Source organism: Mauremys mutica, chromosome 10 (assembly GCF_020497125.1).
Source record: "Mauremys mutica isolate MM-2020 ecotype Southern chromosome 10, ASM2049712v1, whole genome shotgun sequence".
Classification (NCBI taxonomy): Eukaryota; Metazoa; Chordata; order Testudines; family Geoemydidae; genus Mauremys; species Mauremys mutica.
This window is the reverse complement of record NC_059081.1, coordinates 68,271,343-68,290,502: the sequence shown is the minus strand read 5'-3', so window position 1 is coordinate 68,290,502 and position 19,160 is coordinate 68,271,343. Positions and strand designations below refer to the sequence as shown.

The following is a 19,160-nucleotide window of genomic DNA, read 5'->3' as shown; positions in this document are numbered from 1 at the left end:
CAAACACACAAACAGACCCTTTCTGGGGTAAACAGTCCAACAGGGCCTGTCACAGTACCCTGGTTATTGCCCCTCCTGGGCTAGCTTTCAGAGTGTCTTGGCCCCTTCTCACTCACTCAAATATCATCCACGGCTCTGATATGGAGCAGTGCCCAGTGGTGTTGGAGCGATAGTTATATTGGGGGTGCTGAGAGCCCTTGAACCAAACTGTAAACCCTGCATATGACAGAAACTACATCAAGCCAGGGGGTGGTGCGACACCCCCAGCACTCCTGGCAGTGCCCCCAGGGCTTCCTCCCTGGTGTCCTTCTGGGGGGGGGTGTGTGTAATTAATTTCCACAATTACTGACCCTCTTTCAGCTCATCAGCCCCCTCTCTGGGCTACTTCCTTCCTCAGGGTTTTAGCCACTCCAACTGTAGGGGGGGAAGACCCAAGTCCACCCACTACTCCAGGTCCCAATCCAGGGACCCTAAAAATAGCAGCCGTCTGCTGCTTCCTTTTAACTATCTGCTACAGCATTTCCCTTGTCCACTTCCATTCTTAGCCCCGGTACCTTCCTTGCAGCCTGACTCCAGCCAGCCCTGATCTGTCCAGCCCTGCAGCCAGCCAGGAGCAATATCCTTGCTCCTCTGACTCCACCAAGCAACTGAACTGCTGTCTCTAGCAGCTCCCTTTCACATGAGCCTGCTGGTCTCTGACTGGCTGCTTCCTGCAGCCGCTCTAGGCAGCTTGGAGGGCCCACCTCTGTTGCATCGCAGGAGCGGGAATAGAGTCTGACATGCCGCACCCTGCTCTTCCCCAGTCATCCCGCTGACATGTTTAATCGCGGGGGGCACCTGGCTGTTTTTACCAAGATGTAAAGAGCTTTCAGCAACCGAGCGGCGGGCGTCTTGTCCAAAGCGTCTGCCCGCTCACTGCGAATCCCCCCTTTCTGTCTTAAGAGGAGCGCCTTCAGAGAGGCGTGAGCACGTTCAATAATAGCTTGTCCAGTAGAATTGCCCGGAACACCCGTAGAGTGCTGCACACCCCAGTGGGAAAGAAACTGGGCAGCGCGATGAGAAACATAACCCCCGCCATTGTCAGTCTTAATGAGGGCAGAAACCCCCATCACAGCAAAGCATGCCTGCCAATGCTTAATCACATCGCGAGAGCCAGTAGAGGCCAATGCCATCGCCTTCTTCCATACTGGACTCAGGGAGAAAGCCTCCTTATCACCCTGAGCCACCGATTTCCAAAGCTCACAGCCCAGCCGCTCCCAAACAGTTTTATCAAATATTGTACTTGGTTGAACGGAAAATCCCCTACTTCGTCCCCACCACAACTGGCGGGATAACGCAACAGAGGGGAGCTTTTCTCCCCGCTGCTCCGCGATGCGTATCAGATATTCATGCACCGTCTTCTCCTCTGCTGACGCAGCGGTTCCCATATTAGCTCCTCACCTCTGGGTTCGGGTGTGCCTCCCTTTTCAGACGCCCTGTGGCTTGCCGCTCAACACTGAGCTCAGGTGTGCCCCTCTTTTTCGGACGCCCTGCGGCTCCTAGCCGCTCAACACTGAGACTCAGGTGCGCCCCTCTTTTCGGACGCCCTGCGGCTCCCAGCCGCTCAACACTGAGCTCAGGTGCGCCCCTCTTTTTCGGACGCCCTGCGGCTCCTAGCCGCTCAACACTGAGACTCAGGTGCGCCCCTCTTTTCGGACGCCCTGCGGCTCCCAGCCGCTCGACACTGAGACTCAGGTGCGCCTCCTTTTTTCGGACGCCCTGCGGCTCCCAGCCGCTCAACACTGAGACTCAGGTGCGCCTCCTTTTTTTGGGCCACCGATACTATCGTCCCTGGTCAGGTGCCATTTGTTGCATCGCAGGAGCGGGAATAGAGTCTGACAACCAAGTGTGATCATAAGCAGAGAGCTCGTTTATTCCACTCCAGCATGCTCTTATATACAATCATATCAAGCAATCAGACAATAACTAATTGGTTGATTAAATTAACACAAGCACAGTTGTGACCTTGTGGGATAATTATCATCCTACACACCTGTCTAACTTATCTCACATTTCTTTTCCCACACACCTCTACTGCTCCCTTTCCTGGGGCAGGGTGCAGTAGGACTGCAGGGCCTAGTACACCCCAATCTTCCCTCATTTATGTGTTTAAGTATTTCAAAGCTTATTTCATCCTTTCCTGGTGCAGTGCATTTTACTCCTTATTATCGCTCTCATACTAATGTTTTCATTTAAAATAATAGCCCCGTCCTCCTCCCACCTCTTCATCATCTCATAATTTCCTCAATGCATGTTCTTTTCCTCTCCCTAATCTCTATCCTCTGAGCCTCATCATTACGGACTTTCTCAAGGCATGGTATTATATGGCTCTTATTCTTTATTCCATTCATTTCCCTAATTTGTTTCTATACCTCTGCTGTATTGGTATCTTTATTTCACTTTACCACAGTTTGGTCTCCAGCTTTCTCTTCTTGCCCTCTGTGCAACTGCCTTCGTTTTTTTACATTTCATTATTTTTTCATATTTCCTCTCTATTTAATTAATTCTTTGCTGTCATGTATGCCTTCTTCCTTCCCCTAACTGCCATTTCACATGCCTTGTTCCACCATGGTACATTGGTCCCATCTTGACACAGCATTGGTATCCTAAAAGTAGCTAGGCTGGCTGTCTTTATGATTCCTCTAGTAACATTACTGCTACAGACTAGGGACCGAATGGCTGGCCAGCAGTTCTGCAGAAAAGGATCTAGGGGTTACGGTGGACAAAAAGCTGAATATGAGTCAACAGTGTGCCTTGTTGCCAAGAAGGCTAATGGCAATTTGGGTTGTATAAGTAGGAGCATTTCCAGCAGATCAAGGGGTGTGATCATTCCCCTCTACTCAGCACTGGTAGGCCTCATTTGGAGTGCTATGTCCAGTTTTGGGCCCCACACTACAAGAAGGATGTGGATAAATTGGAGAAAGTCCAGTGGAGGGCAACAAAAATGATTAGGGGGCTGGAGCACATGACTTATGAGGAGAGGCTGAGGGAACTGGGATTGTTTAGTCTGCAGAAGAGAAGAATAAGGGGGGATTTGATAGCTGCTTTCAACTACCTGAAAGGGGGTTCCAAAGAGGATGGATCTAGACTGTTCTCAGTGGTAGAAGATGACAGAACAAGGAGTAATGGTCTCAAGTTGCAGAAGGGGAGGTTTAGGTTGGATATTAGGAAAAACTTTTTCACTAGTAGGGTGGTGAAGAACTGGAATGGGTTACCTAGGGAGGTGGTGGAATCTCCTTCCTTAGAGGTTTTTAAGGTCAGGCTTGACAAAGCCCTGGCTGGGATGATTTAGTTGGGTTTGGTCCTGCTTTGAGCAGGGGGTTGGACTAGATGACCTCCTGAGGTCCCTTCCAACCCTGAGATTCTATGATTCTAAGAGAATTCCTCAATATCTTCATTTATACATTGCTCATTCCCATGTTCCTCGCTTTTGTTTCTAAACAGTTTTCAGTTTGCTTTGTTTAGATTTCAAGTGGGGATATTTTCCTCATCTTCAGTGTTTCCTTTTCCTTGCTATATAATTGACGTCAGGAAATGGTCACTACCCATTTCCTCCTCTCTGTACATTTCCCAGCTGCATTTCCTAGCTATGGTGCCAGAAGCTGTTCCCAGATCAAGTATGAGAAGCTTCTGCCAGAAGTATTGGTCCTGGTAAGTGCTCCATCATTTAATATTGCTAAATTATTCTCTTCAAAGAATTGTTCTTAACATTTTCCCTTTTTATCATTTTCCTCACTTCAGATCACCACAGATAATGAACGGGCACGTGACATTTGCAGTTAATTCTTTTAGGTCCATCACCTTTAGTTTCCTGCCTGTGTTATAAACATTATAAAATCTTATGGAAGCAGTGTTGTTTTATATCAGTATCTCAATAGCTTTATATTTAGCCTTTTAACCCTTACTTCAGTTGGTTCAGGTCCCCTTAATGAAGGTGCAGACACCCCTACCCTTTTCTATTTTGCAGCCATGTCTATATAAGCCATATCCTGGGAACATATAACCCAGTTTTTCTTGTCATGCCAAGTCACAGAATCATAGAATATCAGGGTAAGAAGGGACCTCAGGAGGTCATCTAGTCCAAGTCTCTTGTATGCATCTTATATCAGGCTGTGGTTTCATGTTATTGGGTATTTTTCTTTAATTCCTGCCTGTAGGGGATTCGGCCGGGGCTCGCCCCCTCTGGGGTGGCAGGGAACCAGACCGCCTCACTACTTCGGTCAGGGGTGTCGAGGAACTAGCCTGGCTGTGCGGCAAACAGTCAGCAGCTCAGGCCCTCAGGCAGGGGCGGCACAAACAGTTAAATAACAGGCCCTGGCCCTGGGTCAGGGCGAGGCAGTGGAGAGTCTGTGGCTCAGACCCTCAGGCAGGGGCTGCGCAGACAAATAAGTTTAGGAGGCCCAGGCCCTGGCTCCGAAGGACCTGGGAGAGGGGGAGACTGACACCCACACATTGGGTGGCGGGGGTGGGGGGGAGCGCAGGCCCACCCACTCCACTGCGTCCCAGCCCGGGGCCCTATCAGCGGTAGACGGCCTGCTGCTGTGTCAGTGGGGATCCTGGCCGCAACACACTGACATGGGCTCTGGCTGTGCTGCAGCCAGACTGGGGTCGGCTGCCCCTGGGCTACTTCCACACTCCCCCTCTAGAGGTACCTGCGTCTGGACGATGTCCTCCAAGGGGTCAAGCACTGTGGGTTCCTCTGGGTACCCAGCAAGCGGTGGGCTTGGCAGCTCCTCTGGGTAACCTGCCACAGGCAGCCTTAACAGCTTCTCTGGGGTCTGGCCAGTCCTCAAGTCGGCTGCCAACAGAAGAAGTCTCCCCCACCAGGACCTAGGCCACAAGTGTCTCGCTTCTCCAGCAGCTGGGCCTCAGGTGAGCTCTGGGATTGGGCTTTTGTACTTCCTGTCCTGCGCCCTGACCTCTGGGGGGCGGGCACAAGTTCCACTGGCTCCGCCCACTTTGGTATCCGGAGCGGCTCGTCCCACAGCGGGGAACCAGACTGCCTCGCTACACAGCCCCTGCGCTATTAGGCTATAGGCATTCCAGCTGAAAATAGTCATCATTCTTTTAACCTTCAACACTTCCTTTATGTAGGCTGCTGGCCCATAGGTACTTAGCAGCAGTTTTAATTATAATTCTCATATTCTCTGTTTTCTTTCCCATTTGAAATGTACAATTTATTACTTCAGGCATGAACACAATTAATCTCTCTGTTTCTATAAGTAGTAGGTCATCTCCTTTTACCCCAATGTCACCCATTACTTCCTTCCCATTAATTTGTTGCTGGCAGTTTCCTTTCCTCACATCAGGTTTTCTCCCCCACCCTTTAGATATCTCCTAGAGGTTTCTACATACGAAGTGTTATTAGTGATTTTGGTATTTTGTATTTCTCCAGCTCACTTTGCCTCAGTAGACCCTCCACATGCTGAACTGTGTTCCCAGTTGCCACATTTTTGTTTTGTCCCTTCCTCCCAATGTTCATATGAATGTTCATCTCCATGCTTACTGCACCCTACTGTCCTTTTGCAATTATCTGCTGCATGACCAAATCTTTGGCACCCCTAGCATCTCACAGGATGAGGCATATAGGTCTTAGTCCAGAATAGCAAACAGTGGTTCTCAACCGGGGTCCAGGGCCCCCAGGGGGCCACAAGCAGGTTTCAGGGTGTCCATCAAGCAGGGTGAGCATTAGACTCACTAGGAGCCAGGACAGAAAGCCGAAGCCCCATCGCATGGGGTTGAAGCCTGGGGCACTGAGCCCCACCACTCAGGGCTGAAGCCGAAGCCTGAGCAATATAGCTTCGTGGGGGCCTCTGTGTCATGGGGTCCCAGGCAATTGCCATACTTGGTACCCCTTGACGCCACCCCTGTCTTCTATATGCAGAAAACCAGTTGTTGCGGCACAGGTGGGCTGTGGAGTTTTTATAGCATGTTGGGGGTGGGGGGTGGAAAAGAAAAAGGTTGAGAACCCCTGCCCTAAAATTACTCTGTTTGGCAGCATCTTTCCCTTAAATGTGACCAGCAGAGCTGTGGAGGGTTTACTATCACCTCTTCTGCTAATTAACCTGCTAGCAGTTATCATCTTATCTTCGCCTATTCCTTGCTCTTTCTTCTCCCATTTCAGTTGACATACCATATACCATCCCTCAGTTTCTGTGAGGAATTTGGGCAGCAGACAGATAATTTTTATTCTACCTAGCGCCTTTATCTGAAGGAGCATCCCTCTTGTTTTTGTTTTCACATTTCACTAACAAGTCTCCACCAGGTAGTTTCCTTGTTCTTACTATATCTCCAGCACTTTGGGTGGGGGGGGGGGGAAAGAGGAGATCCATTCTCAAATCCTCAGGGGATACATATCCTCTATTTGTATGTCCTTACCTAGGGATTTTACTGTTATGTAATAGTCCCCATTTTCCTTTCCTGCCCTCCTACTTGCTAGTCCTTCTTCTGGTCCCAGAGAATCTAACCCCCTTTCTGCTGCAAACTTCTTGGTTTATAGTCAGCAACTACACTCTTCATCTTGGCTTTCTCTCTCTCCCAGGTGCTGTAAGGTATGTTAATGGGCTCTGAGGTCCACATTAACCCCTTCCGTGTGTGTGTGTGTGTGTGTATGTGTGTGTGTGTGTAAAAAACAGGTGCAATGTTTTACAATGTTGGGTCCAGCCATGCTCATTCAAGCTGGAAGACAAAATTCAACACTGAGGGAAGAGGAATAAGAGAGCCCTAATAACTGAAGTGGAAAAGGTACAAACACAGTAGCTTCTCAATCACTCATTTGCACTAGAGAGAGTGACTGATTTCTGCAAATGATCAGCTCGGGGTAAAATCACCCCCCTTTGCACAAACCCAGAACAAGGCCTATGTACCACTTAAAGCCCTTGCAATAGGGCTTAAATGGGATGTAGGAGGGGCCAGTGCTCTTCACACCCTAACACTGCATTTTGAATTTTACCCCCAAGCCTGTATTTTGCAAACTATCTTCAAAAGCAGGCCCCATACTTAGGGTGTCCATGTGTCTGATTTTCGACTGGAGTGCCCGGTCAAAAAGGGACCAGGCAGTGGTGCTATCCTGTTTTCAGTAAGGGACAGTCACCTCATGCAAAGGGCCAGAACAAAATAAGCAGTTCATGGGCTCTGTGCTGACCCTCTGTATAATTTCATCCATTGGGACTATATATATATATATTTTTTTAAAAATGGACAGATTTATGAGAACGGTGACATGAGAAGCTGAAACACTGCCTCACCCTGGGAAGCCAAAAAATGCTATAGCACATCAGATCAGTGGTGCATCCTTTTTAGTAGCCTGTTTCCAGCAGTGGCCAGTATCAGATCTCTTCCTTCAAAAGTTTCTGCAGATGTCTAATCATTTCATCACCCATTTGTGAACACTTTTGTCTGCTATCTCCTTTCTGAAGCAGAGTGCCCAGAATTGAGCACAGGGTTCCTAGGGAGGCTGTATTACTTTCAACCCCACTCCTTATGCATCCGAATATTTTGTTTGCTCCTCTCCACTGATGCTGAGGTCTCTCTCTGGAGCCGATACGATTAACCTGGAACCCAGCAATGTGTATGAGTAATTCAAATGATCCCTTCCACGGTGTGTCACCTTGTCTTCATCAATGCTGAATTTAATCCACCACAATGTTACCCATTTACCTAGTGTGGTTAGGTTCCTCTGAAATTCCTTTTCTGATTCTCAGAATACAACAGGGTAAACAGCTGTGGCCTTGTCATCTCTTGGGAGTTTAGCTGCCCCTCTCTGCATATTTTCACCAGCTGACTTTCTTCAGTTGCACAGTCATAGCTCATCTTTCCTGCCCTTTCCTATTCATTTCCGGAAGAGGCCACAAGACGCATTCTTTTTGCTTTTTCCTACAATAGCACTTGCTTTCCCTGCTGTTGGCACTTACTAGATATTCAAATCTCTCACCATCCCACCATGCTGCCACCATATATGTCACCTCTGACCCCACCTGGCCTCTGAGTGCACACCCACTCAGGTCTCAAGCTGTCACTCTCTTTAGGGGGAGAATTACGCGATTCTCCCACAATGCAGGGGCCTGCAGCCCTGGCCCTAAACTGTGATTACCTCACGTGATTCAACTTCAGTGCCGGTGCCCTCAGGAAGCAGTGATAGTGTTAACCAGTGACCAAGCAGCCTTCTTAAAGCAAAGTCTATATTTAGAACCACAGCACTGAAGAGAAAAATCTTTAAATAATAAACCTGTCTATATGCATATCTTGTCCGCGACCCCTCCAGATGCATGTCTATCCTCTCGTGATAGGTGCTTTTTAACTGTTTAGTGTCCTTTTGATCTCTAAGCTCCCAGCCTAGCAAAACAGCATCAATTTGAGCTGGAGCCTGGAAGTAGGTTATTGTTCTGTAATTGACGCCCAGTGTTTGTTGGGAGGTTTGCTTGTATGTGGCTATTGTGTTGCTTTCTTGGTTGTTTTTCCTGCCGTCCCCCCTATTTGACTAGATCAATACATTCTACAGGAACGACTTAAGCCAAAATACAATAACTTCCCCTCACTGACCAGCTCACATACAGTGTTCATAAAATTACTACATCTCAACATTCTTAGATTATTACATAGCTCCCAATCCATCATAGTAATTGTAAGTCATTCTCATTAATTCTATCTTAGACACTTAGGGACAGATTTTCAAGTGCTCAGCACCCATCAATGGAGTCAGATTTTCAAGAGAGCTCATTCATGGCCAGATTGTCTCACAGAGCTAGGCACCCAAGGTGCGGAGATTTCTAGAAAATCCCATCAGTTATTTTGGTGCCTAAATGGAAGCCAAGTTCTTTTGAAAATCTGTAGCCTGTAATAAGTTCTGTAATTGGCATGTTTTGGGCTGGTCTCTACTTCACTTCATGTGGAGTGCAGACAGTAACACTTATCTACCTGGTACAGCTCTTTGAGGGCTCTGGATGAAAGACATCTGTGAAGTATTATTACTATAACCCTACAGCATTATTGCTGTTCCTATTTGCTTACCCCATTGACATGGAATTACATATAGCAGTTGATCTTGCTGCAAGCTATTTTCACTCAGTAGGATTATAAAGCCTTCTAAAAATCTCTCAGCTTTTAGGTAACACAATGTTTATTACATATTCCATTTATGATCCAATCTCCGCAGCCTTCTATGTGGCAAAAGATCCTTGATTTCTTCCAATGCTCGTTGAACGATGGCCAGACAGAATACTGAGCTTTTCCTCTTTAAATAGGAAAAAAAACACCCCATGAAAGCCCTTCTAATATTGATAATATTTGACTTCGTGCTTCCATTGTCTCCCATTGAAGAGGAGGGAGTTTTACCATTGTCTTTACTGGGATCTTAATCAAATATTTTAAAGGTGATAACATCAGTTATAAGTAAATACCAAAAATGGGATTATTCTTCTGACTATAGGGTCGTTGCTGGATTTTCCATTCATGGCCCCTTACAGCCCAGAACACAAGCACTCCTCATCCAGATCTCTACCTGGGTTTCATTAGAGCAAACTCCCATGGTCTCCAGGAACCTGAAACAAGAAATGGAGGAAGGGTCACTTACTTTCTCATTGGTAGGACAGGAGTCTGTCTATACAGAGGCAGAGGTGACAGCCAGTTCTTAGCATCGCAACCTAAGACTTTGTCTTCACTACTGCACTACATCGGTGAAGATATGCTATGCCAACAGGAGGGTGCTCTCCTGTCCACATAATCACTGCACCTCAATGAGAGGCGGAAGCTGTATCAGTGGGAGATTGTCTCCTGCCAAAATAGTGTGGTGTAGACAGCGCTTTAAGTCAATGTAACTTATGTTGCTCAGGGGAGTGCTTTTTCACCCCCCTGAGCGATGAAAGTTACATTGACGTAAGAGCTAGTGTAGACAAGCCCTAAGGCTTACCTGTCCCACCAAAACCACTCTACTCTTACCAGAAAATTTGATACACAAAAGGTAAATCAAGAGAAACTTATTATATGTAAAGCAGTTTTAGCACATTATCTGTGCCACTCACTAACCGTAATTACTAAGGACCATATGGTAGGCTGCCCATACCTGCAACTCCTTTTGGTGTTACTGGGTTTGTATGAAGGGTTGCATGCTGGCTTCAGTCTCAAGAAATTGTGGTTTACTGGGTTTAAAATGGAACTAGAAGCTCAAGCTCTCAATATTTTATTCCTTTGTTAATCAAACTTGAGGATGTCCCAGAAGTAAATACTCAGTATCAAGTACCAGAAGGAGGAAATTAGCTAAGCTGCCTATTTTACGAAGTATCAAGCTAGACTTCACCAGTGACAGCAATGCATATAACGGATACTGGCAGAAATACTGGGCCATATCCCCAGCTGGTTAAAGTCAGCATAGCACTACTGAAGTTAACGGGGCTTTGCTGATTTAAGCCACCTAAAGATCTGGCCCAAAAAAAGCCAATGGCTCACAATACTGACCCACAGCAAAGATGGCTGCACCAGTGCAACAATTCCCCGCCCTTCCCCCAGCGTTGGAGGTTGTGAGTGACCTCACTCTTCACCTATGTCATACAACGGAGCCACCCACATTCTGCTTGTTTTCTTAACTTGTTTTTACCTTTGTTCAGTTTTTTGGAGGAGGGATTTTGCTCCTTCAGGGTTGCTCCTCAGAAAGGCTTGATACATGGAGAAGGACTGGAAAAACCCGATCACCCCAGAAACAGACATGGGAATTTTGTCTAAGATCTGGGTAACTCTGCAAGAGTGGGGAGAAACCAGAGCATTGGAGAAGTAAGCCTGGAGGGCAATGGACCTATGCTGATTTATATAAGCTGAGGACCTGGCTCATGTGGATTATTAAGATGTGGGGCATGATCTCTTATCCCTTCCCCTTTTTGGACATTTGGTTATGGGGAAACCTCTCTCATTTGATGAAGAGGCCACACAGATGAACCAGACAGACCAGGGACTGGAGATGTGTTTGAAGGACATTGAACCAAATGATCTCAGGGCTACCTGCTAGCTTTAAACTCTACGAATCTTCTGCAACCTTCAGTCTCAAAGTGAACACCAATGAATGCCGTCCAAGTGCCCAATATTCCAGGGCTCACACAGCCCACAATGTAAGAGATTACATACAATTCATTTTTGTCCTTGTCTTCTCACCTCTTCTTGTCTGGAAAAGGCACAGACTCAAACACCTCTTTATACTCTGCAATGACAACATTTACTTTTTCATCTGCATATTCAACAAGCAGTTCCTGGGTCTGTAAAGTCAGAACAGAAACAGCAAAAATGTTACGTAAGGCCTTGATCCTCTACTCCATCTGAGCTGCACTCCCTGATTCAGGGCTGCCTGGCCTCGGGGCCAGTTAGAGCTACACAGGAGAATAATGGAATAATACAGACCCTTCAGACTTTCCCTATACATAATACTCACAGAAGTTGTGTGAATCAGCTACATTTGAACAATTTCATTTTGGGTTTAATGGTCATTTCCCTCCCGCAGTCCCCCCACCCACCCACCCACCCACCCTTTATTCTTTGTACTAGACAGAATCTCTTTCTGCTATGTTTGTATAGGAATGTTCTTTTACAGAGAATTCCATGAAAAACTGCCCTCTTTCAAAATGGCAGACATAACCTCTTCCATTGTTCTTACTGAGACTTAGGCCATAAGGCTGACCTCAGTTAAGATGCCCTCTATCAAAATGATCACTGCCCACCCAATGAGAATGAAGCCACCTCAGGGAAGATGGTGGCCACCTGTGTCATCAGGAGGCAGACAAGAATATTGTGACAACCAAGTGAATGGAGACAGCAGCCATTTTTGTTCAGGCTTCCTGCAGCCTTACTCTCATTGAGAGCAATGGGAGATAGATACCCTCCTCAAAATGGCCCCCTAAAAGAATGACACTATGGAGGCAGGGGAAGACAGAAATATAACATGGCTTTACAATCAGTTTAATCTAAACAGCCCATAGCATTATAATGCCTTAGTCAGAATTCTATGGGCATTACATGGTATCAATAGAGGACAGAATTAATATTTTTTGGGTACCTTGCCTGAGTCATTTCCTTACTCTAAGGAAGGTAAGTCTAACCCTAACTCTGAATGTCCTGGGTTTGTAATTCTTCGTTAGGGGATAATTACAACAACCACTAATGTATTTTATCCCAAGTTATTCATATGTACCCTGAGCCATACCTCAATGTGAGGGTAGTTTTTGTCTGGGAATGGGTTTTATGTGATGGAAGCTGCCTGAACACAAGCCAGCCTTCCCAAATGTATCACTTCACCCAGCACCATTCCATAAGGGCTGGATCCAAATCCCAGTGGAGTCAAACAACTCTTGCTTACTTCCATGGACTCAAAATGCCAGAATTAAAGTTCTTTGTGTAACCTTAATTTCCCACCTTGTACATCTGTTCTACTATAATACAGTCTTTAAGTTACATGATTGGATACTATTTTTTCCCACAGGACCCGTCTCAGTCAGTGCGCAAGATGGGCAATGCTCACATAATGTGTAGCTAGTCAATATTTTGCTTTATCCTCATTGTCCAACGTGTGGCCTTATTTCCTGTAAACCCTATTCAAACCCTGCCATGCACAGTTAGAACACAGTATAATGTTCGAGTGCCTCACAAACATTACACATCCCAGCCTCCACCCTGAAGCTCCTCATTCCACCTCAGACTTCTCCCACTTGCTCCCCCATCTCACTCTCAGGCACTTTCTCCCTCTCCCCTTGCCCAACCAGTGCTAGCCACTACCACGTAGCTTGCTCTGTGGCCAATTACCCTGTTCTCACTTGCTCCCAGTCCCAGACTCCTCGCCCTCCCAAAGCTCCTTGTCCCAATCTACTTTCTCTACCTCCACCACCATGACCCATGTTCTCTCTGAATTGAGCCAGGCATGCTGCCTGCTCCATGCTGCCTGGGCATCAGCAGGGCACCACTGAAGACAGTGTCCCTGCTCTGAGGATTGGTGCCCAGCACCACACTGACCTGCAGCAGGGAACCTCCAGCTCAGCCCCAACAACTTCAGGATGGAGCATGCTCAGTTGCTGCGTGAGAATGGTGCAGTCACAGTCGCTGGGCAAGCAGCGGGAGCTGTGAGGAGCTGGATCATGCTCATCGCAGATGGAATCTTTGGAAAATTTAGCTGCCAAACCCTCTACTGAGAATGTTCAAGCTGAATTTTTTCAAAGACTTATAACTTGGCCAAGTTCAGGTGGTTTTCCCATGGGGGAAAAAATCAGAAAGGCAGATGCCTCGCACAATCCTTCTGCAAATTTCAAACCGCAAGGAGGAGCTAGAGTTTCTCAACACAATGGGTCTAAGAATTTATATTTAAATGGGCAAAGGCACCTATTATTCTCTATTTCTGTTTTTTGGAAATGGCTGACTGTTTTTGCTGTGTCAGACAGGCAGAAAGGAACATTTCAGCCCAAACGGTTAAGGTCCGGCAAAGTTATAAACAGCTCAAAACAGGGTCTTATACTGGAAAGTGTCTGGCAACCTTAAAATATACTATACACTTCCCACCATATGGAGTGTCTTTTTTTTTTTAAAGCACTGTTTTCTTCTCCCACCTCAGTGAAGATTTCTGTAAGCCGCTCTGAGCAGTCTTTATAGTGCATACTGAAGTTGGTAGTGTAGGTGCTAAGGGCCACACAGCCATGTGGCCTGAGAACTCGATCCACTTCTTTCATGAACTTCGGCAGATCAAACCAGTGGGCAGCTGTAAAAGCAGTAATGAGATCCACAGAGCCATCCGCAAATGGCAGCTCCTCTGCAGGGCACACACTATAAAGGGAAACAGGGAAGATATTTCAAATGGGAAGGAGTCGTCTCTACTGTGGCCTGACGTGCATGAAACTTATCACGTGTGGACTCTGCCGAGAGGAAATGTGGTGTTGTTGAAAATCTGACACTGAAAAGTCTAACTTTTTTGTTCTGTTGGAACTGAAGTGCAGTTTGGCCTAAGACTGTCAGCCAAGTTTTCAAAATTGGAGCTCCAAAATCCATATTTAGGCATTTAATTAGGAACAGCATGATTTTCAGAAGCTGAGCACCTGCAGCTCCTGCTGACTTCAGATAGAGTCTTGAGTTCTGGGTACTTTGTGAAAAAGCAGGTCCAATATGTTTGAAACCTAAAAATGACTGACCTCATTTGAAAATGCTGGCCCGTATCTGTCCTGTTCATGAAGTGTTGCTCTGTACAAAGGTCAGCACTCTGGACACACCCAAGGGAAAGCATCCTTTTACGGAACACTTACTGGTAAGAAACATTTGGGAAGGAGGCAGCTTGTTTGGCTGCCTCTATTTGAGCTTCACTGATGTCTGTTCCAACCACCTTCTCAAAATGAGCTGCGAGTACGCGAGTGCTTTGTCCTGACCCGCAGCCGACATCCACTGCCAGCCGAATGGGGTCTACTTTCTGAGGAGAGAACAGACACGTCTCAGTAAGTGGAGCACAAATTCTTATGAAGGGTCAAATCTTAGTCCTCTTTACACCCTTATACACATACACAGTCCTAGTCACAGAGTAAAGGCTCTGATTCTCCAGGTAATTAGAGTAATGCTTGTGGTAGCCTATTGGTTTAACTCCTACTGCATTCTATAGGTCTTCTTCACAGTAGAATTAATAACATGTATTCTCAGCCTAGGGAGAGTGTCACTTACCTTTTCTTCCAGGTAGGAGAAGATGACACTTTGGAGATTTTCAGGGGGAGAGAATCTGTATTTCTGATATGAAACTGCATGATCTCGTGCCTCGAACAAACGCACAGCCATGTTCCAGCAAACTGGCACCTAAAGGGATTAGGCAAATTCACTTTGTTACATTAGCCATAAGATCAAACTCCACTAACTATCTAATTAACTCTATTAAATATTACTCAAGTTAGGTACTGAAGTTCTAGCCTTTGGAATCAGCTAAGGGCAAAGATACTTCATAGAATCATAGAATCATAGAATCTCAGGGTTGGAAGGGACCTCAGGAGGTCATCTAGTCCAACCCCCTGCTCAAAGCAGGACCAAACCCAACTAAATCATCCCAGCCAGGGCTTTGTCAAGCCTGACCTTAAAAACCTCTAAGGAAGGAGATTCCACTACCTCCCTAGGTAACCCATTCCAGTTCTTCACCACCCTACTAGTGAAAAAGTTTTTCCTAATATCCAACCTAAACCTCCCCCTCTGCAACTTGAGACCATTACTCCTTGTTCTGTCATCTTCTACCACTGAGAACAGTCTAGATCCATCCTCTTTGGAACCCCCTTTCAGGTAGTTGAAAGCAGCTATCAAATCCCCCCTCATTCTTCTCTTCTGCAGATTAAACAATCCCAGTTCCCTCAGCCTCTCCTCATAAGTCATGTGCTCCAGCCCCCTAATCATTTTTGTTGCCCTCCGCTGGACTCTCTTCAATTTATCCACATCCTTCTTGTAGTGTGGGGCCCAAAACTGGACACAGTACTCCAAATGAGGCCTCACCAGTGCTGAGTAGAGGGGGATGATCACATCCCTCGATCTGCTGGAAATGCCCCTACTTATACAACCCAAAATGCCATTAGCCTTCTTGGCAACAAGGGCACACTGTTGACTCATATTCAGCTTTTCGTCCACCGTAACCCCTAGGTCCTTTTCTGCAGAACTGCTACCCAGCCATTCGGTCCCTAGTCTGTAGCAGTGCATGGGATTCTTCCGTCCTAAGTGCAGGACTCTGCACTTGTCCTTGTTGAACCTCATCATATTTCTTTTGGCCCAATCCTCTAATTTGTCTAGGTCCCTCTGTATCCTATCCCTACCCTCCAGCGTATCAACAACTCCTCCCAGTTTAGTGTCATCTGCAAACTTGCTAAGGGTGCAGTCCACACCATCCTCCAGATCGTTAATGAAGATATTGAACAAAACCGGCCCCAGCACCGACCCTTGGGGCACTCCACTTGATACCGGCTGCCATCTAGACATGGAACCATTGATCACTACCCGTTGAGCCCGACCATCTAGCCAGTTTTCTATCCACCTTACCGTCCATTCATCCAGCCCAGACTTCTTTAACTTGCTGACAAGAATACTGTGGGAGACTGTATCAAAAGCTTTGCTAAAATCCAGAAATAGTACATCCACTGCTTTCCCCTCATCCACAGAGCCGGTTATCTCGTCATAGAAGGCAATTAGGTTAGTCAGGCATGACTTGCCCTTGGTGAATCCATGCTGATTCATGTTCAGTATGGGTCAGCGAACTTTGCTTTTTAAGTGTCTTGGTCTTGGGTATAGGTGGTAAATGTAAAAAGCAGAGTAACGGGTTTGTGGGAGGAAATACGACATGGGCCAGATCATCTAGTGCTGAAATCAGAAGGGAACTGGGCTATGTTGATTTGCAGCAGCTGAATATCTGGGCCTATGTTTACAGCAGCACTGGTCAAAATGTGTCAAATTATTTTTTGTCAAAATACCTTTTTTTAACTGACTATTTGTCAAAAAGTGTCACTTAAACATTACAAAATTTGGCATTTTCTTTTTTTGTTATTTTAAAATACCTTTTACTATACATTTTTTGTTTTTTCTTATTTTCTGTTACCCTCTGTCCGGGGTGGCTCCAGGCCCCAGCACGCCAAGTGCGTGCTTGGGGCGGCATGCCACAGGGGGCGCTCTGCTGGTCGCCGGGAGGGCAGCAGGCGGCTCCAGTGGACCTCCCGCAGGCGTGTCTGGCGAGGGTCTACTGGTCCCGTGGCTTCGGTGGAGCCGCGGGACCAGTGGACCCTCCTTAGGCACGCCTGTGGGAGGTCCACCGAAGCCGCGGGACCAGCGGACCCTCCGCAGGCACGCCTGCGGGAGGTCCACCGAAGCCACGGGACCAGCGGACCCTCCGCAGGCACGCCTGCGGGAGGTCCACTGAAGCCACGGGACCAGCGGACCCTCCGCAGGCACGCCTGCGGGAGGTCCACCGGAGCGCGGGACTGGCGACCGGCAGAGCGCCCCCCGCGGCGTGCCGCCGTGCTTGGGGCGGCGAAATGTCTAGAGCCGCCCCTGCCTCTATCCTCCCTGGTTTTTCTCCTCACTTATTTTTGAAAACTGTCTCTCTCCCCTCTGAAATAACTGTGGGGGTGGGGAAGAGAAAAAAGGGGGGAACCCTGTCCCCCCAAAAATGAAAGTGACAAAAATACCAGGAAAAATATTTTAAAACTTCAAAAACATTTTAGTAAAAACTAAAAAGGGGGCACTTAAGACCCTATAAAATGAGAACCACCTTTCAAATTTCATTCTGTCTTGCTGAAGCTCTTCCACTGTGTAGAAGCAATTTAACATTCGTTGGGCCACACAGAGAGCGTAAGAACTACTGTGTAGCCTGGTGGTTTGGACACACACGTGGGAGACCCAAGTTCAAGTCTCTGCTCTGCCTGGTTTAAGACCAGGGATGGGAACCTGGGTCCCCCAAATACCAGGTGAGAGCCAGTCAAGCAGGAATTCTCTGTGGCAGCAGAGTTCCTCAATCTGACAGGATAGCCAGGTCTGAACCGTTCATAGTCCCAAAGATACTCATATCTTATGAAATAACACTGCCTATATGATCAATGGTAAAAACACATAATACAAAGTCACGGGGCATATCGCACGCTATTTAGAAAAAAACCTGCTGAATACAAAAACCCATACATTATGCAAAATGATAAAACCTTGGATATAGAACAATCTCGATACCAGAAAGCAATATCACTTCATTTACTGATTTTTACATCCGTCTTGGACAGAATGCAGGATAAGATACAGAAATAGGTGCTTTGTATCTTCCCCTGTTATCTTGGTTAATAGGCTTCCCCCCTATAACTAACAATGAAGAAATTTAGCAATAGCTGGATTTTCCTTCTGGGCTGCCAAAAATGTCTTCTTGTGGAAGAGGCATTGTGATGGGTTCACTGCCCCTGGAGAAGTCTCCTGCTGCCAAAAGGCAGCTAGCAATAGCTGCCAACCAAAGTACCTTGCCATCTCTGTGTATATCCATACACTATAAGACAACATTAATCAAAACAGCTTTGCTTGTCTCTTCAGTGCATTCTATCACATTTTTGCATAAGGGGACTTCTGGGTAGGTTATTTGTCTGCACATCAAATTTCTCTGGACAATATTTGACTCTGAAGTTAAACTCAGCTAATTCTGCAACCCACTGGTGTGCTATGGCATTCAGCCTTGCAGAGAGAAAAAGGGGTTGATAGCATTATAAATCATGTCCACGAAGGATTGTGTGTAGTAGAGGTTGTCGGGAAACTCGTCAGTTACAGCCCTTTACAAAAACTCCTTTGGAAACTCCAGCTTCCAGATTCCAGCATCTGAATCTGGCATGGGGACAGGGCGCAGATGAATACATCAAGGAGGATGGGAGTTTAAGATCTCTAGGCGCAGCTACGATGGGACTGGTATCAGCACCTGAATATTATAGAATAGAAACTACCATTCTGTCTCTAAAGGATTTCAATGCATTTCAGTTCTTCGTGCTTTTATTATCAAACCCACAAGGGCACTGACAACAAAACGCTTCAGGAAGCAGAGTAAAGGACAGAGAGCCAATGAATTATAACCATTTATAGGAGGTAAAAGTTAGGGCTGAGCCATCAGCACTTACCCTTGTGTAGCCCACTGGCCAAAAACATTTTCAGTCAATTGTTTTTCAACCCCTAATCGTGCATTTCTTTCACAGAGATAAAAACTTCTCAACCTGACAAACCATGCCAGGCACAACTTGGCATATGATACACACCAAAACAAACTGTGAAGCAATAAAAATAAATGTACCTTGTATCTGTGTATGTCACTGAAACAGATGGATTCACTGGCCAGGAAGCAAGAACTCCTGCCGTAGTTGATGAATTAGCTGTATTCTTTCTGCAGCTTGGGGGAAGCCAGCCTGTGAAGCCAGAAGTTTTGATTTGTTAGTGCCCACGTCAACTGAGCACAATCTATTGTTTTAGAAACATGAGAACAGAAGATTCCATTGGCTGCTGGTTTTCAGCTGAATAAATATAACCAATCAAATGCATTTTAAGAACTGGCCAGTAGAACTCTCCTTTACAATGTTTCTTCTCTTTCTTGGAAAACCAGTGTCAGTTAGACGGAGACATCTCTTTATCCAGATGTGTGTCAG

At 46.4% G+C, this 19,160-nt stretch overlaps 1 protein-coding gene across 1 annotated transcript; it reads right to left on the bottom strand.

The window, feature by feature from the left end:
• Positions 1–9,121: 9,121 nt before the first annotated feature.
• Positions 9,122–18,962, bottom strand: LOC123343278 (putative methyltransferase DDB_G0268948). The gene is made up of 7 exons (XM_044978272.1): positions 18,812–18,962; positions 14,704–14,832; positions 14,298–14,458; positions 13,611–13,824; positions 11,179–11,279; positions 10,631–10,768; positions 9,122–9,578 (listed from the first exon to the last, which is right to left on the bottom strand). The coding sequence occupies exons 2-7, from the start codon at positions 14,812–14,814 to the stop codon at positions 9,488–9,490; spliced, it is 816 nt and encodes a 271-aa protein (XP_044834207.1). The 5' UTR covers positions 14,815–14,832; positions 18,812–18,962; the 3' UTR covers positions 9,122–9,487.
• Positions 18,963–19,160: the final 198 nt, after the last annotated feature.

Excerpts from the sequence above, each read along its gene's own strand:
- LOC123343278 (XM_044978272.1), bottom strand. The coding sequence starts at position 14,814 with ATGGCTGTGCGTTTGTTCGAGGCACGAGATCATGCAGTTTCATATCAG. Across the intron at positions 13,825-14,297 it reads TTCCCAAATGTTTCTTACCA|TGTGTGCCCTGCAGAGGAGC; the intron begins GTAAGTGTTCCG and ends TTCCCTTTATAG. Across the intron at positions 10,769-11,178 it reads CCTTTTCCAGACAAGAAGAG|AGTTACCCAGATCTTAGACA; the intron begins GTGAGAAGACAA and ends CCACTCTTGCAG.